Source organism: Myzus persicae, unplaced genomic scaffold (genome assembly GCF_001856785.1).
Source record: "Myzus persicae strain clone G006 unplaced genomic scaffold, MPER_G0061.0, whole genome shotgun sequence".
NCBI classification, from domain to species: Eukaryota; Metazoa; Arthropoda; class Insecta; order Hemiptera; family Aphididae; genus Myzus; species Myzus persicae.
In genome coordinates this window covers 953866-979272 of record NW_019102620.1, presented here as the reverse complement: position 1 = coordinate 979272, position 25407 = coordinate 953866, and the positions used below count along the sequence as shown (strand labels likewise).

General features: G+C 27.9%; 3 protein-coding genes across 3 annotated transcripts; all 3 read right to left on the bottom strand.

Moving 5' to 3' along the window:
- Positions 1–1281: 1281 nt before the first annotated feature.
- On the bottom strand, positions 1282–4627 carry LOC111032749 (bombyxin C-2-like). Its single transcript, XM_022313196.1, has 4 exons — positions 4501–4627; positions 2226–2371; positions 1884–2064; positions 1282–1534 (listed from the first exon to the last, which is right to left on the bottom strand). Exons 3-4 carry the CDS (start codon positions 2056–2058, stop codon positions 1344–1346), a joined length of 366 nt encoding a protein of 121 aa, XP_022168888.1. The 5' UTR covers positions 2059–2064; positions 2226–2371; positions 4501–4627; the 3' UTR covers positions 1282–1343.
- Positions 4628–12740: 8113 nt separating this feature from the next.
- Positions 12741–16824, bottom strand: LOC111032774 (glycine-rich cell wall structural protein-like). Its single transcript, XM_022313229.1, has 2 exons — positions 16732–16824; positions 12741–14361 (listed from the first exon to the last, which is right to left on the bottom strand). Exons 1-2 carry the CDS (start codon positions 16750–16752, stop codon positions 12964–12966), a joined length of 1419 nt encoding a protein of 472 aa, XP_022168921.1. The 5' UTR covers positions 16753–16824; the 3' UTR covers positions 12741–12963.
- A 5708-nt stretch (positions 16825–22532) lies between these two features.
- LOC111032773 (glycine-rich cell wall structural protein-like) lies at positions 22533–24803 on the bottom strand. The gene is made up of 2 exons (XM_022313228.1): positions 24704–24803; positions 22533–24020 (listed from the first exon to the last, which is right to left on the bottom strand). The coding sequence occupies exons 1-2, from the start codon at positions 24722–24724 to the stop codon at positions 22845–22847; spliced, it is 1197 nt and encodes a 398-aa protein (XP_022168920.1). The 5' UTR covers positions 24725–24803; the 3' UTR covers positions 22533–22844.
- Between the last annotated feature and the right edge of the window lie 604 nt (positions 24804–25407).

Here is a 25407-nt window from a genome sequence, read left to right as displayed (position 1 = left end):
TGAAAGTTTAATAAGAGTTAAGCTATACTTTATGTTTTTATAAATAGGTAGGTAGGGAGGTAGATATTATGGTACCTAATACATAGCTATTTTGTGGTTTAAAAATGTCATAGTCATTAATTCATCATAACTCATACATATGGAATTAAAAATACTTCGGAAAATATTCAGAGATAAATACCTGACGAATAACCGCTGCTGCAGCTTAAAACAGCAATTATTTTTGCCATGTAAGAACCACGTTCGATGAATTTCTTTCGATCTTTTTTCATATAATGTTGTTTTTGAAAACAAAAACATTAAATACCTAGGTATTTAGCAATAGTGGATAAATAAATTATACCTAACTATAATTTATATATTTTTTTAGTTTGAAATTAAGATACTTAAGATTTGACACAATTATTCTACTATTTTGTGTATTAAAAGAAAATATTTAAGTATCTTACTACGAGTGTGTCAATTGATCGAATTTTTTTAAATGTTAAACGATTTAGTAGGTAGGTAGGTACTTGATTAAATATTATTTGAATAATTATTAAATAATTGTAATTAGCTGGTTAACAATAACATTTTAGTATAATAATTAAATTTTAATACATTACATTTTTTTTTTTAAATTTATTTATTGATCTAAAGCCAGGCAACTATGGCCAACTGTTTGTAGGGCTGTACGGTTAGTTTGGAACACGTATTTGTATTCGTGGCAAGATTTTGTTGCTAAAAATCCCGGGTGGTCACCAATCCGGGAGGTAGCTACACCGACCGGTACGTATACACTCAGAGCTCATACGCAACGAGCGTAAAGACACTGCTCCACACCGTGCTGGTGTGTTTGTTTTCTTATACAATGTAGGTGAGAGAGGTAGGTAGATCTATGGTATAATAAATGATTACCTACACATTCTATTTATTGAATGTTTAACTTAGGCACTTTAAATGTTTAATATAGAATATTTTAATTTTTCATTTGATCAAAACAAGATTCTACTTCACAGACTACCTACAGTAGGATCACAAAATTTAAAAGTTGTCACTAGATCCAACTAATCAAGTTGCATTGTGATCTTGTTGAACTTGATCCAAATGGCATTTGTCGCTGAGCAATAGATGAAACTCAAATACTTTATAATTATTCAGTGTCAGACACCGTTGTAGTTGCTATACTTATGACTAATTGTGTATGAAATGTGTTTATCCTTTCATACAATATGCTTTAAGCACAATCATCTCGATATGGAGACTAATGTGGAATGGATTTAAATAAATATACATAAAACGTTTATATAATAATAGTTTATTCAGCGTTCAAAAACACTTCAACAAAGTCCTGTATTCCAGCATTACTGACTTGCACAATAAGTTTTAAGTTCAGCTAAATAGCAGGGTCTGTGGCAGCATTCATCGATGATACTTCTTTTGGCTGGGCGAAGTAAACGTGAGGGCATAAATGACAGTGCTTCATTCATCGGTATGAATGGGTAGCCAATTGCATTGTAGTCCTCAAGGTCCTTGTAATCCCATACATCTGAATCTGTTAACAAATGTTTTAAGCATTATTATTTTAATACTGTTTGGATTTTGAATAGAGTATTAAATACATTTTTTCTCAGTTACAGCTTATTATAGTAACATTTAAGTAATTATTGTTAAAATCCTACACTGAGAAAATAATAATTTAAAAAAAAAACTTTTTTTTTTATTATTATTTTGTATTATAACTTGTAAAGTTGTAAACATTTTAAGTTTGAATCAACAACAATGATTTTAGTTAACTAGAATTACCTACCTCAGAATTTTATTTTGAATTTAATGATGTATTATTTTTATTCTTAGTTTAGTTTCTACTCAAAGTGTTATTAAGGTATAAATTATGAACTTACCGATTGCAGGACTTCTTTTTGGTCCATTGTACTTGTTCTTGCATATCATTTTCATGATGTCTGCCAATCTCGAACCACAGTATTGTTGAGGCGAACGCTGAAGTCTAACATTTGCTGTTGCAATTTTGACCACAAATGCCAAGAGGAGTACACTCAAATATAGACTTATCTTCATTGTATTCTTAAATGGCACAAAAACAGAAAACAATGTTAAATAAAGTTCTGAACAATATGAATAAACTGACAGTTACTATCAAATACAATTTTTAAATATCGAATTATCAAACCAAAGTCCTATCCTTTAAATATTATGGCTAAATACTTAAAAAAAAAAATACGTACTTTGATGGAATGAATGTTCAGATAAGCGTGGATATAGTTTGCAGTATTTTGGTGAACTGCTGGTCGTCAGCTGTTGTTGGTCTTATTTATAGAGATCTCTCCCCCGTTTTAATATTACGCAGGAGTTCTAAGTAAAGGTCCAATAACTGAAAATAATTAAAACACATCAAGTAACGTTAAGGTGATGATTGAACAAGGGTCACTATTGTTCATATTTATAGAGCGAATATTAATTTAATTTTTGATTGACAGATATTAAATGTTGATGGTCTCATAATTATTATTACATTTTCCCATTATCCAATTACCACTTCTAAAGGTAAATAAAATATCATTAAAGATATGTCAAAATGTCAAAATATTACGCATTATAATATGTCACATTATATAAGTTTTAACAGCTCAACAGTTTTAGTAAAATAACCAATATATTTAAATTACCTAAACAATTATTTTATATTTCGAAAGATAACTAAAATGTGAAAAATAACTAAACTAGCTTAGATGCTGTAAATATGCACACAAAATAAGTTACAATTTTGAACTAGGAATTTGATCAGAATATATTATTTTAGTGTTTGATTTTTTTTATGGTAATTGTGAAAAACTAAAATATTTTTAACTGATATCGTTTTATTCTATTTTCCCTTTTAATAAGTAAAATTATTATAATTATAAAGACTTCAAATTTTTATTGATTAAGCTGTACTCTTTATAAATTCGAGAAATGCAACTAAAAACAAAACAGTGTTTCGCCATATCGGAAGCATCGAACCGAGGTGGAGCAGTGCTGCAGGTTACAATAGAAATCGCACGCACTCATCTCAAAGGCTGCACTCGAGTAGGAAACAGTGTTGTACATTTTACGTAGTGCCATAGGTAAATCCGACGAATCCGACGATTTATATTTCTGTTCCTTACGATGGTTCCGATGCGACAAAATAATTCAATAAAAACGTATAAAAATACTTATTATAGTACTATGTATGATGTTAACTATTTTTTTAATTAGGAAAATTTGATCATTTTTGTTCCTTAAAAATTAAAAAATTGTTTTTAATTCATATACATTTTGCATTATTTTGTAGATAAAATCATAAAATCATTTCAATTATTAATGCTTGAAAATTTAGTTTACTATTCCTCATAATTTGTTCATACTGGAAATTAAAAAATATATATATATTAGCGATTTGTTATGCGTAGTCTAGAGTTCAAAGTTTTAAGACATATTGTTTATTAAACATCAAGATGATTTTTTAGGTAAAATTATTTTTTTGGCTTTAACTCATACATAATTACAGTAGATATTTTAACTTATAATAGCATTTTCTATACATGATACATTTTTCATAATATTTTAAATCTTTGTTTTGAGAAGATGTATCTTTTTAGTTTTTATTTTATTAATGCCGATGAAAATTTTATGTTGGGTATTGTAATAAAGCATGACAATTTAATACATGGTCCCTCAATAAATATTCGTACTGTATACAAAAAATCTAAAAAATAAATGCACACAATTTTTTTAATTTATATTTTAAAATTTAGATGCAATAAGATATTTTAACGGAGAAAAAGTATTTTGGTTATTTTGTTTTAATTTAAAAATATTATGTTTAAAACTTTGATACTTATTTAAAACTATGTTTTAATACAATACGATTTTTAAATGCAATGTTAACGGCAAAATTTTTTTCAAACTACCTAATATTGCTAATTGTAAAATAAATTACTGTAATAGCAATATTAATATTTCATAAAATATACTTAGTAGGTTGTAGCTCTAATATAGACTGACAAGCCATTTCCACTCAGAATTGTTTTTGCTATGCAATGATTTAACTGTTAATGTCGATAAAAAAATGTTAGTGTGTTCAATAATAAGCTAGAAAATGTAATACAAGGTTTCACATAATTTTTTATTAAGAAAATTAAATAAAAAAAGTGGAGCGTTATTCCACAAATATTTTTTTTGTGTCTGAAATTTAAATTTTGACAAAATTGGATATTCACCTGTAAATTAAATTTCATGACCTTATGACTCTATTATAAAGTCAGTAAAATAATGCTATAAAAATAAAAATCAGTTAATTTCTAATAACCTACATACTTACTAACTTTCCTGAAAATAAAATAAAAATTATCAACTTACAAAAGAAAACAAAAAAATATTCTAGTTGGCAAAAAAAAAAATTTAAAATAAATGGTTACAAATTAATGCAATAAATTACTTATTAAAACAAAAAAAAGGACAAGTTATTAAAATACATACCAAAATCTTGATACAGACAAAAAATGTTGGTGTAGTTAAAATTTTTATTTAATAATGAAAATTCTAACTAAGTACAAGACGTTTGTAACAAATGAATTTGTACCTAACACCTTAAGCGCACGTATCAGAATGACCGTCCTCAGTTGTCTGCTCTTAGCTTTATAACTTTTAAGTATCAGAAAACGTTTAAATAAATTATTAGTGGTTTTAAGTTCAGCTAATATACATTTTGATATTATTATGTTATCTTAAACATGAAGAGTGATATCGGCAAATCTGATAAAAAAGGCTATTATTTTTACAATTATTATAGCTCATTAAATATATCTGATGGATATTCTGTTTACATTTAAAGATTCTACTATAGTAAATGATGTAATAATTTGAGGTATTAATATCATTGTAGCTCATTAGGTTTTTCAATTTCATTAAATAATATTTTAATAAAACTAACATGCAACCATACTCTATAGGTCATCACCCAGTTTAAATAAAACGGATTTTATTGAGAATTTAGAAGACATATTAAAGGAGTAATGCCTTCAAATTTCTATCACGTATTATCTGCGGAGACATACATTTTAAGCATAATGATTGAGGACATAATTTGTATTAAATATTTAAATTAGCTTAGTAGCCATGGCCTTAAGTCTTGTATAAATAGTATACTTACATTTGTACACGATAAATATTGCAATAGTAACATACATGTATTGATCACAATTTCATTAGAAATAAAGTCTTTTAATATTCATTGGTACATTTATTAAAGTGTGACTACAGATCATTATAGTACAATCATGGTACTAACTAGGTAGACACTTTACGACATATTACAAGTAATATAGTTGATAATAATACTTTTATTAATACTTTTAATGCTCTAAACATAAACAATTTAAATAATAATCTAAACAATATAAATTGGACAGGGATCTTAAATTTAAAAGACTCAAATAAAGCAGTTTACCTATTCACAAATATTATTGAAAATCACATAAAAATAACACAAGGAGCTAAAATAATAAAAAAGCTATATAATAAAAAGAAAATATTGAACATTTTATAACACTTGGAATCAATAATTTTATGAAATATAGAGATAGATTGTTCGCAAAATTAAAAAGCAATCATTTAATTATATATTACGAGATAAATATTAAAAAAATATGGGAATCTAGTAAATGTAACTATAAGAACAGCAAAAGATACATATTTTTTTAAACAAATCTCTATTGTAAAAGGTAATATACTATAAAAATATAGGAATTAATTAATGAACCATTAGATCAGGAGTCCCCAACATTATTTTTCGGGGGGCCAAATCTTTGATACAATTTGGCGTCCTGGGCCAAAATTGTATCAGTTAGGGATAGAGAGGTTAATGATGTATAAGAATTATTTTTAGTAATTAATATATTAAAAACAATAAAACTAATATATTTTGAAAACATCAATGAGGTTAGCGGGCTGGTTCGAAACGCTTGGTGGGCCGTAATTTGGAGACCCCTGCATTCGATAAAAATGTAATAAAGAAAACAACATATCTACCTAAATCAGCAAAACAACATTTTAACAGATAACATTATATAATTGCGAATGAATTAAACTTATTTTTGTTTCTATTAAGGTACCAATATATAAAATAAACTGAAAACATGATAATATTCCTATATTAATTTATTAAATAGGTACTAATGAAGAAATAAAAAAAATGTATTTTAAATATTCAACCTACTTTTAAGTTCAATAGGTGGGAGCTAACAGATACAATTTTAAAAGGTATTATTAAAAATATTCTTATACCTATAACATAATATTTTTTTTATCTCGTTCTCACTATAGGCGTTATTATTTCCACATAGGTATATTTGAAAGTACTATAACCATCATATTAACATAAACTAATGAACAAAAATGGCTACAGATTTTCGTCTCATAGCTCTTACAATTACACAAACTAAAATTTTGAAAAAGTGCATTAAAAATAGACTGTATAACTTCTTAGAAACATGATGCTCAATACTTTGAAAGTACCAATTTGGCTTCATGGGAAATAAATTTACCGATAAAGCTCCACTGACAGTATTTAGTCAAATACTCATATTATACATAGGCACCTTACAGGTCTCTGATTTAAATGCATTTGCATCTTGTTTTGGAATGTCGAGCATTGTTCTTTTCAAGTTACTAATGTATTTCAAGTACTCCATGTTGTAACCACAATATAAAATGTAACAACTAAAATAATAAGCCACTAAAATAATTATTTTATTAAATGTTTTGCATTTTTAGCGGATTTAATATTTTTGAGGGCATTTCTGACGTTTTTAATATATTTAAAAAAATTATAAGACATTTTTAAACTATTTCTAGTATTATGACTAAGAAATTTGACTTTATTGAAATATAGACATAATACTATACGCAATATAAATCATTTTCATTTTGAACTATTACTATATAACACCAGGTAATCTGGTTATCTCCTATCACCTCAATTGCTGTAGAGAGGTCATTTTCAGTGTATAAAATTTATAAAAACTTGTTGGCAGACAACCGTTAATGATTTAAAACTTCAAAATATTAAAGAAGCTCTCATTGTACAGTATAATATAAATGTAGTTTGTCAAATTTAATTCTTAATATTATATAGCTTATATACATAATAATAATAGTAAGTGATAATTAACTAATATAATTTTTTGCACATGTTGTCTCTGTCTTACAAAAGTACGGCATAGCAAATTTGTGTTCACTAGTTTCAATAGTGTGCTGTTAGTTTTGATATTACAGTGAATTGACCTACTATCAAACTTTTAGGTGGGAACTAATCTGTGTTCTCTTGTTGGTTTTTTACAATATTTTAATTTTTAAGTAAATCTTTTCAAATATAAATACTTAACATACTCAAAATTAACTCACTTAAAAATAAAACTATCGTAAGAAATCAACGAGGGAACGCACATTATATTCCGACTCCAAAGTTTAGTAAAACCTACTCTTGAATTATTGGTACTTTGATAATTGGTCAATTCATTGTAATATCAAAACTAACATCAACGCTATTGAAACTAAAGAACGAAAATTTGGTATGCCGTACGTGAGTAAGACGGAGACAACACCTGTGAGTAAAACGTCCTCTTGATAGATTATATTTTATTTTAATTCAAGGAATACCATAAGGTAGGTAATGTGTTAATGGATCAATTTCTGCATTGATGATGCTACATAAATTATTATTGACGGTATAAATAAAAATCATAGTTATAACAAATCTACTCGTGTATCAAGCATCACCAAAACATGATTTGATAGTAATTTTTTTAAATCAAATTCAAGAAAAACTTGCTTCACGACCTTAAGCATAAATATAAATTGATACTCATAGAAAAAAACTAGGTATCTAAAGCTGATTAATGGAAAGTTTTTAAGTAGTTAAAAAACAGGTAATTTTAAAATTACATGCATGTGGATATTGTAAATGTGTGAGTAGTAAGTGATTATTCGATAGCGAGTGTGACTGCCGTGTAAGAGAAATAGCAAGGCGCTCGCTCTCGTACGCGCACGTACAAGCTAATGCCTAGTCACGGTTTTGCGCGCGTGAATGGCAAAAAATATGTGCTAATTTGTATGAACTTTTTGCCGATCCTTCTGAGCTCATTACGAGATAAGACTTCTGAAAACTGATATGAATTCGTTAATAGCTTTACCCGAGATCGACCAGGCCACATTTTAAGACATTTAAATATTTAATTTAAATTTCGAATAATCAACATTTAAAATTTCATACATTTTAATTACTCAATCAAAATGTATAGTAGTCGAGGAACAACATTTAAACAAATTAGACTGCTTAAGATCTTAAGTAGGCATAATACTAAATTCAAATAACTCTTCAAAAGTATATTATCATTACTAAGCATATCGGTATGATTGACGAAAGATTAGATCATTTTGGTTGAAATAACTGAACGTTTGCAATCCCCTTAAAACAGTACCAGATTTAACCACTGTGCGCTTTAAGCACTAAACAAATTGTCGCCTTTCAATATAAATATTTTTCTAGTCTAAAAATTTTTATTAAATCATACAATTATAGTTTTCTCTTTTATTACTTAAAATTTTAATGATATAAAATGTACATTCATATAAAACATTTAATTATAAAAAATATGATATAAAATATAATGATGAAAAACATGGTAGTAAAAAATACTTAAATAGTTAATTATTATATTCAAAATTCATTAGTTAGTGTCTAGTATTCATCGGCTTTCTGCTCGACTTTTGAGTCGCAAAATTATCTATTATGGCATCGAAGTAGATTTTGTTTACTAGTTCAGTTTCAATTAAATTCAGTGAATTTAGTCTATCCCCTTCCATACTTGCTCTCAAATAATTTTTTACGCGTTTTAACGAAGAAAAATACCTCTCGGCTGAACAGTTAGTTATTGCCATACATAAGAGCATACGTGAGCAATATATACGTTAGAAAAAACTGTATCTAAATTATTACCACGTAATAGTGTATTGACTCGATAACTCCATCAATATTTTGGATTGTACTTTGAAGATATGCTCAAAAATGAACACATTCACAAGAGAATGATTTTTCTAAATCATCGTTATAAAAATTCTTGAAGCTTATTAGCTTTTTGAGTTATTTCTTCTGGCGAAAGTAGTATTAAATTAGTCAAAAAGTCATATTTGTCAAATGTATTAATACAAACTGCGCATCTTTTTTCAAGTTCACTCGATCTCGATCTCGTATATGCTAAAATATGTTTCTATTCTAAACTTATCACTTCCAGTCATATGGATTTCATTTTCTCTTGTCTCGCCTGCTTGAAGTTTGCGTTTTTTAGTCCTCACTTTATCAAACTCGTACTCTTCACTCTTTATTTTTTTTTACCCAAATTACATATTCATTATAATATTTACCATTCTGAATAGAAGTTATGAGGTTAATTAAAGATTTTTAGAGTTTGACAACTTACCCAAATCTGTGTTTACTTTTTGAAGCTCTTTACTTGTGCTATTAAATATTAAAACACTCTAAAATTGCATTCCAAAATACAGTAACTTATAAGAATGGTTTTCATGGCTCAGTCGTATGGTATTGTTACTTGAGGCCGTGCTTGTCATTATACCCCTTAATATACTTGAAACAACTACATAAGTCCATCATTTAAAATTGTATATTAAAAAAATAAAAACACTATAGAACGAGATCTGTGTTCGTAATGTTTTGTTATAGTTGTTGCAAATATACTACGATATATCAAATTTAAGACAATAATTGCAAGCAAGACTTATAATGCCAAAAATAATTTTTTTAGATCTAAAAAAATGTAAATTTAAGCATGAGTATTGTACAAGGACAAAACAAACTAATATATGAAAGTACCTATGTTTAATCTCTAAACTTAAAATCGATTTTTGTTAAAAAAAAAAAAGCCTCGCCAATACTAGCACTAAGTTGGCGATGGAGCGGAGCTAAATATTGACATTAATTATTAGTTTGTTTGCAACCTTAAGGCTATAACAAAAAATTAAATTATTATTTTACAAATAATATGATATAAATTTATTATGATTATTATATTCATACGGTAATTCTAAAATATTGAACATTTTTAATAAATAAACAAGTTTTATAATCACAAAATCAAATATCATCTTTAAAATTGTTTAATATAGTATATGTAAAAGTAGGCTGTGTTCCCTTGTCTAGTTGTCTCCACAGCAAACCTATAGCTTCCGGAGACAATCATTTATCATTTTATGTATAAATAATGCATTAAATGTATACATTTTTATGTAATATTATAGTATTATACATGTGTCATGTGTGTGTAATGTATATCTACATATATCATTCAATTTCAATGAAAATAAATTCAATTCAATCTTATTTCGTCCACATTTAAACTTAGAATATATATATATGAAAAAAAATTGTGCTTTTATATTTTTTTTTAGATTTTTCAGTTCAAGTATGAACTACTAATAAAGAACCTTTTATTACATTTTCATTTTATAGCTCTAAAAGTTGTTACATTTTAAACATTTTAAACTACAAAATGATTTGTATACTTTCTTAATTTTGGTGAATAGGTAGTACACCTTTGGCAGTATATTTTCAAAATTTTGAATTTCCGCAAATGCTTATGAAAATATTCGTTCTTACATATCTTTAATATTTTTAAATTGATATAGTAGATATCAACTTATTAGGATTATTGTATTAAATAGTTTTAAAACTTTTTGACCAAGTGAACTTTGTTTACCAATAATTAACATAAAAAAGTGGGCAAGTGAGTACCGATCTGTTGTACAGTAAGGGATGATAAAGAGTCGCTGTAACAGATGAATTAAATTTGAATTCGATGATATCAAAATTAAAATCATTGTATACGAAAAACGATTCTGAGGGAAGATAGTCTGTCAGCCAATAATATTACTAAGAGACTTTATTGTCCAAATTTAAACTTAAAATATGTAACTATAAAAAAAGAAGCTGGAATGTGGGTACCGCTCTGCTTTACATTAGGTGCCTAGAGACTAGAGAGTCACTGCAATGTATGTGTGCAATTTGAATTCGATAAACATTGTGTACTAAAAACGATTTTGAGCCTATAATATTACTAAGTATATGACATGTATATGACACAATATATCAATATTGTGATTGAGGTAATTGATTTTACTATTAATCATTAGAACTACAGTAGGTTAAATACATTTTTGCCGAAAATTGCATTTGAAAGTGTCATTGTGTGTGTACTGTATACAATATAATAATGTACTATAAAAGTCTTAAGCACCCAAGAATAATATTGAAAAAAACAACAAATTAACTAAAATTGTTATTATTGGTTATAATATGTAATGTATAACATAATTTTAACTTAAAATGTTTGTAAAGAATAACTATGCTTATATATATTTTTAGATTTGTTGGTTTCAGTATGAAATATTTATGATAATTCTTGTTTTAAATTTCCAATTCTTAGTTATAAAAATTGAACATAATATCATTTTTAACGATAAAATAGTTTCAAAATTGTCAAGATTTTGATGAATTCCGTAAACATTTAAAGTTTAAATTCTTATAAAAAAATCGTGACAACGGATCTTAAAAATGTCTTAACTGCTATTATAACTACTTATGAGGAACTATGAATCATCATTCTTTTTCGATCCAATGAATAAAATGTTGTTGACATGTAATAAAATAAAAAACTAAATAATTTTAAATTTTAAATTTCTATAAATATCTTGAACAAGTCAAAATATTTTGAAAATGTTATCATGAGTGGAAAATAAAAAAAACAACATTTTATAAAAATTTCAAATACTTACGGTTTATAGTTTTTAAATAACAAGAAAATAAGAAAATCGTTGTATGGGAATTCGGAAATTTACGGGTGAATATATTAAATATTCAATGTCCAACTTCAAACGATTGTAAAAAATAAATTTGTTTTTAACTTCTTTTTGTTAAATGTTCAAAAACATAAGGAGAATCTTGAATAACAATTTCAAATCTTAGATAAACACTTAAAAATTATTAGAGTTTCTAACTAGACATAATTTGTTGATTTTCGTGATTTTGATGAAGTTCGTTAACACTTTAACATTAGATGCTCCTAAAACATTATTGAAAATGTATTCTCAACTTTTTTTTTAATTTCCACTAACAAGAATTAACTATTAGTGCTGTATTACAATTTCAAGTTTTCTGATCGAGTGAACATTTTTTTTTGTACTTTTGACCATCTCAAAGTTCCACAAGATTCACTTTCCAACTAGAAAACATGCTAAAGTAGAAAATTGAAGTTTTAATAAATATATTTTTAAAATTCTGAGCTCGGATGTTGTAGTAGTAAAAAGTAGTAAAATTTATTGTAGTATTGTACTGGAAATACCGAAAATTGAGTTTGAAAAAATTGCAATTTTATTATTATTTTTTTCTAATTTCTTTAACAAAATGTTACAAAATGTTTAAACTCAAAGAAATATCTTAGAAATAAAATTTAGAAATTTTAAATTTTAAATCTTTTAATTCTAAAAAATGTATGACATTGAACTACAAGGGTATTTTTTTTAAATTTTCAAACTCAAATGTTCATTTTGTTTCTGAACAAAATTATTATTATTAAAGTATTTTATCATAATAAAAGTTGTATTGAAGACAAAAAGTGTGTCGATAAATAAAACATGTAGAATTTGTTTTTTTGCTTCTTTTAATTATGAATTTATAAACATATTTTTACAATAAAATTTAACTCGTAGGTAATTTATGCGAGCTTACAAACTTAATCTTTAACAATTACAGTAGAATAATCTTAAAGTATATAAATAAAATTTATTAAATATGATTTATTGAATACATAGAAAGTTGATAAATTAAATAAATATGATGTTAAATTTAAATAAAATTACAAAAATATGTTTTTATTTTTTTATGTCAAAATCCTCGTTTCCAGATCCACCAAAACCAAATCCAATACCACCTCCTAATGACCCACCACCCTGGCCACCTGAACCACTTCCTATTTGAGATACTTGGTTTTGACCTTGTAAGTTTCCAGAACCACCATTGAATGCAGCTCCTGAACCAAATCCTTCACCTTCTCCGTAACCTTCCCCTGTTCCTGACCCAAAACCTTCGCCGAATCCTGTAGCTTGACCATTTCCAAATCCATTACTTTGACCACCCCCAAATCCACCCCCACCATTACCTGCTCCATTACCACTTCCAAAGCCATTTCCAGATGTCGTTCCACCGCCAACTCCAACTCCATTTACTGTATTACCCCCTGATACTCCACCATTACCAAAATTTCCGCTCGCTCCTTGACCATTCCCACCTCCAAAACCATTTCCAAAACCTTGTCCTCCACTACCAGAAGAAGTACCTCCAAATCCACTACCTCCCCCAAAACTACCACCTGAACCAGCAGTTCCTATTTCACTTCCCCCACCAAATCCATTTCCGTTACCAGACCCAAATCCATTTCCATTACCAGACCCAAATCCGTTTCCGTTACCAGACCCAAATCCGTTTCCGTTACCAGACCCAAATCCATTTACATTACCAGACCCAAATCCATTTCCGTTACCAGACTCAAATCCATTTACATTACCAGACCCAAATCCATTTCCATTACCAGACCCAAATTCATTTCCGGTTATAGCTCCATTACCACTACTAAAGCCATTTCCAGATGTCGTTCCACCACCAAATCCAACTCCATTTACTATGTTTCCACCCGATACTCCACCATTACCAAAATTTCCGCTCGCTCCTTGACCATTTCCTCCTCCAAAACCACCTTCAAAACCTTGTCCTCCGCTACCAGAAGTAGAACCTTCAAATCCACTACTTCCCCCAAAACCACCACCCGAACCAGTAGTTCCTATTCCACTTCCCTCACCAAATCCAGAACCAAATCCATTTCCGTTACCAGATCCACTTCCAAACCCACTGCCACTTCCAGCTGCTCCAATATTACTATTGTAATTGCTTGCTACGTTATTGCTATTGTAATTGCTTGCTCCTAAAGCACCTGCACCATTATTAGATGCACTACTGAAACCTTGTCCTTGGCCAAATCCATGAGATGAACCACTCCCGATGCCCGAAGCTCCAGCTTGTCCGTGACCAAAGCCATTGGCAGAACCAGAAATTTGAGCATTACCTCTAATGATAAATTGTCTAGCTAAAACAGAACTTTTTGTTTGTGCACCATTATCTGATTCGACAAGACGAGATGATTTGAATTCCGATGGTTCGTATACTCGAACTCCGATGATTGGACGGCTGATTAAAATTGTCAAGAAGACCAAATACTTTAAAGTAAACAAATAAACAAAATAATTAATATTGAATAGGAAAAAAGTCAATATGTTGATGATTTATACAAGTAATATTAAACTGAGCTAGCTAACTAATTAGAGTTTCGGGTTAAATCAGTTTTCAATATCTCAGCATTTAAAATGTCTATATAAGATCCCTATTTAGTAAATTAATGACATTCAATAGGGTACAATAAAAATTTGTATTGTGATTATTTAAATGCAAACAAATAAAAATAATAAAAGTGAGTAAATCTTAAAAAAATACAAATAGAATATATTATGTTTGATATTAATTAAATAACTTTTTTCAAATAAATTTCAGTACAAAATTCATTTTTAATTTTTAATTTTACATGTTTCAAATTAATCTATAGTTTGCTTATGTAGTATGCTTACGACTTACCCACCAAGGTCTATTATGTTTATCTATGTAATCCTAGGTAAACGGTAACAAATGTCACCTTAGCAGTTAGTATAGCAAATGATATATACCTAACTATTAATTATGTGAGATGGTAAGATATACAGGAATATTTTAAACTAGCACGTGTTTCAAAAATAATTAATGATAACACATAGGGCTATATTAAATAAGTGTGTCAACAGAAAAGCAAGAATATAGGTATTTCAAATTATTTTAGATTTCTAAATCATCATAGGTATAATAAATTAATTTATAGTTAACTGTATACATGTGTACATATTTGACTTTGTATATAATAGTCAGGACTGGATTAAGTTTCAGGTGCCCTAAGCACTGGACAATGTTGGTACCCTATAAATATAACTAAAAAAATTGGATAAATTGGTCTGCTGTATTGTTTAAGTCACTTGGTGACTATAATGTATATTGTGATAAGGTTAAATTTAAATTCAACAATAAATCTTTGGATAAGAAAAACAATTCTGAGCGGAAACTGAGAGTATTACTAACATATTATGTTATAATTTATATTGATATTTCACTAGTAAGTAATTGATTTTACTATTAACAATAAGTCAGGTAAAATTATTTTTTCGTCAAAAACTTCATATTTATTAATTATTATAATAGTTTAATATAGGTACCACACTACTACTCACAAAGTAAGTACCTATATATAACTTTATAATATTTGTAGGTATTATATATTATTTTTATAGACTTTTGAGACAATTTTAACAGATTCGTGGCAAAAAGGGCATTAACTTAAAATGAATCTAAATATTTTTAAGTTGTCATTGTGTAAATAAAATATAATAATATTTTATGTAAATGTTTCATTTCACCACGAATAATATCTTTAAATTACACTATAATAATTAAAAATCATTATTTATATCGAAATTTGAAATCAAAACAAATGTTTATTAACGGGTATTATTTATATTTTTATATTTTAGTAAGTATTATTTATGAGAAACCTTATATTTGACAAGCCTTATGTATAGAAATTCAGAATTGTATTAATTTTTAACTACAAGATAATTTAATAAATTTCGTGTTTTCGCTACAATTTATTATAATTCAAATTCTATTAAAAAAATTGTGACTATATATTTTTAATATTTTTTAATGGGTATGCAGGAATAATTTATGCACAATTTTCATTAGATTTTCAATGTTTTTGACCAAGATTAAAAATATTTATAAACACTACAAAAAAAAAAGCTAAACAAATTCGAAATTTCAAATGTTCTTAAATACTATTGAATTGTTAAAACGTAGACTATATTTAATCTAATTTTAAACCTTTCATTGTGGAAAAAAATGAAGTTTGAATTATCACAAAATAAAAATTGTTATTTACAAGATGAATCGGTATTATGCGGTTGAATATCCAATGTTGTCAAAATTTGAATTAAATAACTTTAAAAAAAATTAAATAACGTGTATGGCTATACATAATGTAGTTTAAAACAATTTTTAAAATATTTAATTATAATACCTATAAAATGTTTGAAAATGCAATTCGAAAAACTGAAGATATCTGGGGTACTAACAGATACCTGCCCCTTAAGTTTAACTTGAAAAAAGTTTAACGTATAGAGTATAGACTATAGACACATATTTATTTTGTATAAGCGTGGAAAGGCAAATTTTTAAGTTATCTTATATTTAATAATATTTATACCTATAAATTATAATTATTTTAGTTAGTAAATTTTCCAAAATTTAAATTAAGTTAATTTTTTTTTGGAGGTTCCCTATTGAATAATTTAGATGGTTTTAATTCCTATTGAATTAAACAGTTGTCACGTGTTTAATTTTTCAAATGATAAATACCTACTCTGTTAATTATACATATACTTATCTACGTATTTGAATATTTTGTTTCAAAACTTGGCATAGATAATATATAGAAAATAAAAAGCACTTACCATTGGAGTGTAAGAATCCATGATTAATCGTTGAATGTATCTCTGCAGAATAGATTATGGGTTTATATAGTGTGAGATTGTTATTTATTAGAAAGAAACGGAGGACACGCGACCCCCTACTCACTTATGCAATAACACCCCGAATGTATTATCTATACAATGGCATCCATCTTATTATACTAGCCAACGGAATTCATTGAAACTTTATTTAGTGGTATTAATTATCAATATGTACCTATAGTTTGTTTTATTTCCTTATTTGAGAAGACATTCTATTAGAAAAATTAATCAAAAATGAATGTACAATTTCACCACACATTACATGAATAGTTAAAATGTATGACCTTAATAGAACACAAGTGTCTTTCAGTGATTAGAAACAATAATATTGTACAACGTATTTTTGTATGAAAATTAAAAATATCATCTAAATACTTAACATAATAATATATGCAATTTAAATCTAAAATAAATTGGTACATTTTATTTCTACAATACATTTAATATTATATTCATTAATAAAACATGGTACTTATAGGTAGTAATTAAATAATATTAAATATTGTCAATAATATTTTTTTGTACCTGAATTATTTATTTATTTTAAGTATATATCTTAGAATACAATGCATCAACCAAAAGAGATATATTTCAATGAAAATACAACAAAAAATTAAAATTACACATTTACTTTAGAATACAGGACGTCGTTAATTCTCTACAGCCTAAAGATATGTTATAGGTATAGGACATAATAATAATAATTTTGTATATTTTACTCTTTTGGAAGAAATATTAATTTATAATTACAACTACAGGGCAAATAATCATTTTTAAATGTTTAATTAAAGTATTAAAATTGTATTCCAATAAAACATTTAAAAAATTAAAACCAATATTAATTTACAGTATATAATTGTTACATGAAATTAAATACAATTTTAACTATATTAATTTCGATAATAGATTTTATTTATAATTTTTAACTAGTAGCTGCCTAAATTAATAATTATACCTATTTTTAATTTAGAGCAAAGCGATGAATGTATAGGTTTCACAAAAATGTGTTCTTTTGCATGTGTCTGTCCCCGGCTGTTTACTTTTGATCAGTAAAAAGACTTCAATTTTCTTTGAAACTGGTTTCTGGGAAGTGAATTGGATATAAATGGAACTTATTGTAGGTAAATACGTACAAAATTTTTTAACCAATAGTCATAAGCCTATTATACATTATTTGAGAATAATAGACCTTTTAGTCATCTAATCATCAATAAATGATATTTTATATTAAAGGTAATTACTGTTACTAACATACCTAAAATAAATTTTTAATGTGTATTTATACATTTTTATGATAAATATATGTATAATTAATATCAAAAAACCCGGGAAGTCGCTGTGCTGCTTATTTGTTTTCTCTGGTATAAGTTATTGAGTGGGTCACTGCAATGGGTATGTTAAATTTGAATTCAATGATAAATCGTAGTATACAAAACCGATACTTTTCAGACACAGTGTACCAATCTCTATTCGTACAGATATTTTCTAATTACTAAACGTAATTCATTTTCCTTTTAGTAATAGTACGCCAATAGTAGTACGCCTATGGTAGTACGCCCTTAGTAGTACACCTCAAGTTGAACTTTTGTTTTGTTTTGTTTCGTTCTTATGAAGTTACTTTTTTAACCCAAAAGTAATGTAACATGACTGAATAAAAAAAAATGTATGTTAAGAATAATTTAATTACAGCTATTAAAGGTAATTTGTAATGTAATGTTAATTAATAAAAAAAAGTATCTTCCTCAACATTACTTTTATGTGTGTATTATTGGTAACTATTTTTATTTCAATCTCTAAGGGCTTAGACATCTGAAATCATATCGTCATTTCGAATAAAATAGATATGCTAAAACTTCATAAACGTCATAACTCTATTCCCAATAACCAGAACAGGAAAAATGCACATTGGTATGAGAGATCGTTAGATATCGCCTGGTCGGTTACTCGGTTCTTAGCATTTTATTGCTATTATGGGGAAGCAATAAATAATATTATACTTATACACATCCATCTATCATTGAGTTATTGTCATAAACGTATAACACGTCCATCGCCAAAGTGTATAGTTAATCACATATAACTCTTAGAAAAAAAGTTTTTACACCATTAAAAAGACCAGAACTTTTATTAATGCTCCTTGGTTTTTGTTCGGAATCAAAACAAAGCTTTTGATTTTTTTTTAAATTGTTTAATACAACATATTTAATAGTTATAACCAGTGGTTATTAAAAAAATCCGACGAAAGATAATAGTAAAAGTTTTGGTTTTTTAACGGTGTAAAAATATTTTCTTTACCAGTTATATGCAATAAGTTAGGTACACAGTTTCCGATGAAAGGGTTTTAGCTTATATTTTTGGAGGGTCTAGCGGCCTCTTAATACCGCATGGACTGCTGAAAGCGTTACAATCAGTTACACTGCATCGAATAATGGAGGTGGATCGTTTTTGTGTGATAAATAAATTCTGTCATTATTCGTTGGAAATGTAGTATGTACCTATCTAATGCTTATACTTTAATAGATACTAGACGACTAGTGGACATCGCATTGACTGTGTGATGTATGTCTTGTTTGTGATAATATGTCACATAAAAATAGGTACGTAATTATTGTCGAAAAAGTGAGAAAATCGTACACAGTTCTATATACAAAAAAAATGTTTGTAAATAAATTGTTAGAAAATAACCTTAATAACTGAAATATAAGTTTGAAGTATTTATAAAAAGAAATATCCAGGGTACCTAATACCTATTTGGTTTGCCTAATACCAAGTATAGACCGCACTATGTAGTCAGCCGTTATAGGTACTTATAAAGTAAAAAAACATATTATACCTATATTAAGTATAAAAATACAATAAAGGCGTTATGGCACAAAAAAATAGATTGTTTTAGATTTATGAATCTTGAGGCTCATATAGTTGTATGAATTGAGCCTTAAGCCTGGAGCAAAATAATCAAACTCCTCTGTATGGCCCTGGCATCAATGAATAGTTAACTTCATAGTTCATAGTGAGCAATTAGCACTAACAAATTATATTATATAATTATTATCTATAAAAGGTAAACACATCAGACCTCTATTCTTAAAAAAAATTATATAATACCATTAATAGCTATTGAAATAAAGTTCAATTCACAAAAATGATGACATATCGCTGAATTATGAGCGTTCACTGTTCAATGTTATATGTATTTAAAACTGAATTTTCTAATTAGGAAGGTATTCATTAGTTTTTGCATGACGAAATTTTCCCATTATTTTCAAAATTATACATCTAAAATACAATACATTTTAAACACAAAAAAGTATGTATTTTTTTTTCGATTTTAATTGAATTAAAATAGTCGATACATTGAGAATTAAGGTTGGAAATCCAGAAATGTATTGGTAACTAATGTATAGTAAAAGGAACTTACATTTTAATGAATTTTATTTTCGAAAATTTGAAATCATTTAAAAATTTTTTTCATTTCTTTTAACGTGATCTAATCTTTTGGATTTTGAAATATGTTTGATTTAAATATAAATTATAAATTGTAAACATTTTTGATTGACTTGCAGATAGATCATAGATCGATACCCTATAGATGGTGGATATATGTAATTTGTGTTTTTTTTTGTGTCAAGTACGAAAAAGTGTTCAGCATTATGGCACTATATTTATTTAAAATAATTTTTAAAATATTTAATAATGTATATATTGTTATGGCCGTATCCGTATGGTATATGCCATGACAACGTTGTATTATTTTTATTTTTGTTCAACCACATTTCTTTAAATATTTAAAAATATCCAACATAATATTAATATCATAGTTATTTTTAGTAAAATAATCCTAAATACTTAAAAAATGAATTCTTTTTTTTGCAGTGAAATAATTTACAATTTAATTCAGTGGAACGTCGTATATCGAATTCTCGAAGGCTCAAGGGACCAAAAAAAAAAAAATTGAGCCTAATTAGTTCGAGATACCGACATTTCACAGTACAATGTTCTTTATAAATGGTTCTCACAATAATTACATTTTTCGAAAACAGTACTTTCATTTTATGTTTATAAGCGTTTGAAATTCAAATTTTGACAAAATTGAATAATTGAACAAAAAATATAAATGTTTGTTGTTATTCAAAAATAATTTATAAGGTAGACTTGAAACTTTTCCCCAATAGGTTAAGAAGGTATATTAATATTTTCAAAACAATTAAGCTCACACTATCTTATACTTCTATAATACTTCAGTATTGTCTTATAACTTATAAGTAAGTTGTAAGTACCTATGGAACAAATGGTTAAAAGACTATATACAAGCTATATCGTATCACAAATTGACTAATATTTATAAACTTAAAGTATAATTATTATATTATACTTAAAATTAGAAATAGATACTGGTTTACCCCTTTACTTTTAGCTCAGATCATTTCTCGTATAGGTAATGTCACTTCAATGATTTATGATTGATTTCAAATTTAAATATTTAAGATAATATCCATTACAGTCAACTACCTACTGTATGTACGTACCTATTATATTTTATATTAACGATATTCTACTCAAAACCTACCTATTAAGTATTATCTGCTATACCAGATAAGCGAGTTTCTGTATATTTTTTTAAAATTTGAATAAAAGTCTTATTTGTCCAAAGAAAAAAATCATCAAATTAAATTTTGATTGAATTTGTATAAAATTTAATAAAGCTATTACACATTTTTTGTAAAATATCGTATAAAACAACTTCATTTTCCAGCCGACAGCAACAATACATTTGATTAACAATTTAATCGTCTTAGATTCTCAATGGAGCATTTTCTATACACTATGGCATTTTCAAAATATTTTGACCTATGTTAAGCTACTTATATGCTTTGAATTTTCGACCCATTATTAGTTTTTTTCTAAAACTAATTTTGACAAACAATTTTCGCTCCGTCAAAAACTTGAAAATGTAATACAAGGCTCTTGGTAAGTTGTTGTTTGTGGGAATTGAAAAAATTATTTACAATTATTCAAATCCACAGTTATTTTTCACGAGTGTCTAAATTTCAAATTTTGACAACATACAGTAACCTTGCAAATTATTTTGAGTTAGAAATTCATAACACTATTTATTTTTAATCTAAGATTTGATTATTATATCATTGAATTCAAATTTAACACCATTCATTACAGTGACCCACCAGTAATCTACTATACAGCAGAGCGCCACACACTTACCCGGTTTTTATAGGTATACCCTTTAAAAAGGACATTAATTATAAAGTTATATTGGAATTTACATTTTTAATTCATATTACGTATTTTTTTTCGAAATTATAACTAAGTTCTTATTTTATAATTTTTAGAACTGAAAATGAACAGTAACAGAAACTTAGGTTTTTTACTAAGCACTGAACTACAAAATATGTTTGTGATTTTATTAAGAATACCAGAGTTCAAATGTACCTACTTAGGTACATAGTTATAAAATATTCATGTCGATGAAAAAAAAAATTTAAACATTTTTTAAATATATATTGCGTATACGAACTATACTAGTTTTTTTTTTATTGATCATTAAAGCTTCGGCAGCATAGGCCATTAGCTTGTGAGTTATTTACATTTATATATTTCTATACTAGTTTATTTATTAAATAATTGAATAATAACTTATTACAATAGTGGTAGTTTTATTTAGTTTGTTTATATTTCAGTTGATACCTGCTATATGATATCAGAAATAATTAAAAAATAATATATATCGATATTTGAATGGATTTATTTCATATGATGTCTGTAGTCTGTAATAGTAATACTACACATGAATTCATCGGAAACAACATTTTAATGTTAAAAGCATAAATAAAAATATACATATTTAAATACAGATAATAGAATATTATAATAGAATAATAAATAAATACAATAAAATACTTTAACGAAATTTTGTTGTGTGATTTAGTCAACGGACGTGCACAAATAAGTTATATACGAATAAATAATTATATATATTAAACGGAAACGATAAATATGATTGTTTTGAATTGGAATAATGCGTTGGGTTCTTTCGGTTAGCCATATGTAGCTGCTGCGCCGCCGCCGGCACCGCCGCCGAATCCGAGACCTCCGCCGAATTGACCGCCGCCACCATGTGCGAGGGCTCCAATGAGTTGAGGCTTGTGGTGTAGGCCAAAGATACTATGTCCACCATGACCACCGCCGAATCCAACGCCGACACCATAACCACCGCCATGACCAAATCCAGCACCATGACCGAATCCACCGCCATGGCCAAAACCTGCGCCGTGTCCGAAACCACCACCGTGTCCGTGTCCGTGACCGACACCACCACCAAAGCCGCCTCCTTGACCGGATCCACCTCCGTAACCACCTCCTTGACCAGATCCACTGCCAAAGCCACTACCTTGACCAGCTCCGAAACCGTTGGCATAGCTTCCTCCGGATCCGACACCGTATCCAGCGGTGTTACTGCCAGAACCACTTCCTGAACCATAACCACCTCCATGTCCGAAACCACCGGAACCACTTCCCTGTCCGTAGCCAGAACCACCAATACCGCTTCCATGTCCATATCCGGAACCACCAGATCCACTTCCTTGTCCAAAACCAGAACCACCAGTACCACTTCCTTGGCCATAACCGGAACCACCAGAACCACTTCCCTGCCCATAACCGGAACCACCAATGCCAATTCCCTGGCCATAACCGGAACCGACAGAACCGCTTCCTTGTCCATAACCAGATCCACCAGTGCCAATGCCCTGTCCATAACCAGAACCACCAGTACCACTTCCCTGTCCATAACCGGAACCACCAGAACCACTTCCTTGTCCATAACCAGCACCGCCGGATCCGCTTCCTTGCCCATAACCGACACCAGCTCCGTAGTTACTGTTGGCTGCTTCGCCACCGATGCCATAACCTCCTCCGGCTCCTCCACCGCCTCCTCCTCCTGCACCTCCTCCACCACCCGAACCGAAGCCAACGCCTATTCCTACGCCACCTGCGCCATGGCCAGAACCGGAACCGGAACCGTAACCGCTGCCACCACTGGAGACAGCACCACCGGCACCGTGGTTGATCGGGTGTAACGCACCGAAAACCACTCTTTTGGCAGTGACTTCATCAGTATTTTCAGATTTCGTCTCCAATTTCAGTTCTGTGGGTTTGGATAGTTCTGTACCCGTTACAGAACAGCTTATAAGGCAAGCAGCGGAAACGAGCACCTACAAAAATACAAAATAAAAATCATATACATAGGTAATTTATTTCAGTTTTATACAAGTAAGTTTTTCTCTGCAAGTCATATATCATACTATATTATATTCCTAGTTGTAGAATGGACACAAAAACCTAACTTATAATAACTATATGTCTATATGATTATCCGAAGTGATGATAATTTATATCGCTTTGAAACTGCGTTATTTTGTTAGTTAAATATTAAGTTTAAAAATCTGAGTGCATAAAATATTATTATATAGTCAATGAATGTACAGAAAAATACTTTTAAAATACTTCTACAGCAAAGACATTTTCTTATATACTATAGGAAATTAGTAACAATGAAATATTAAATAAAATAATATTATATTTATTTATAAATACCTAATATATTTACCTATGCCTAATACTGTATGTTGTACCCATTACAATAAAAATGGATTACTCGTTCTAAAATAGTCACAACTTTTACGAGTATAAGAATAATTTTAAGTTATGTTTTAATAAAAACAGAAATTAGATTTTTTGAATTTTTTGTGATTAGTTTTTATTTTCAAAAATTCTAAGAGAATGTTTATAAATCCATTGGTATTAAAAGTTGAATGTTATAAATGTAAGTGTTAAAAAATTAATTAAAAAATATTTTGGTTATAAATATACGATAGTATCAAAGAATAGTACATACCAATGATGTGTGGAGAGCCATGATAGATTGTAGAATGTGCCTCTGTTGGCAGGTTCAGTAGTTTATATACCCCGAGTCCATTACCTACCTACATCTGCACAAAACGGGGATACCCTACTCATACTTAATAATATTCAATATAACTCCGAGTCTATTTTACCGAATTTGTTGTTATTATTAACACATAGATAATTAAAAACAAATAACTGACAAATTGTAATTTGTCTTTGTTCGGGTAACTTTCATTAGAGCTCATAATTGTAATACTAATAAGTGTTATTCAAATATTTAAAAAAATGTATTTACTTAGAAAATAGACTTTCTGTCATTAGCTCTAAATACTTAAGGAATTCCACCATTTAATTGTTATTTCTGTAAAATGATGATAGTTTTATTAAATACTAAAAAGTTATACTATTTATTAACACTGAATTATAAAATTAGACGAGCTTAAGAAATGTATTTGTTTTTCAAATGCAATTTCTGAAAATTAAAATATTTTACTTTTCATTAAGAATATAATAAATAATAGTAATTGATAAATTAACTTCAATATAATATAACAAAATACAAAAAAAAATACTATGTAATAGATATATAATAGATTATTAACCATCTTAAATGATAACTATTTTTACTACAAAATAATAAATACCTACCTGTATGAAAATATTTAAAAGTCATACCTGACAATAGATATTTTC

Bases quoted from the DNA above. Each gene is read 5' to 3' on its own strand.
- LOC111032749 (XM_022313196.1), bottom strand. From the start codon at position 2,058: ATGAAGATAAGTCTATATTTGAGTGTACTCCTCTTGGCATTTGTGGTC. The intron at 1,535-1,883 runs GTAAGTTCATAA...ATTTGTTAACAG, and splicing joins AAAAAGAAGTCCTGCAATCG to ATTCAGATGTATGGGATTAC.
- LOC111032773 (XM_022313228.1), bottom strand. From the start codon at position 24,724: ATGGCTCTCCACACATCATTG. The intron at 24,021-24,703 runs GTATGTACTATT...GTATTTTTGTAG, and splicing joins TGGCTCTCCACACATCATTG to GTGCTCGTTTCCGCTGCTTG.
- LOC111032774 (XM_022313229.1), bottom strand. From the start codon at position 16,752: ATGGATTCTTACACTCCAATG. The intron at 14,362-16,731 runs GTAAGTGCTTTT...TTTACTTTAAAG, and splicing joins TGGATTCTTACACTCCAATG to TATTTGGTCTTCTTGACAAT.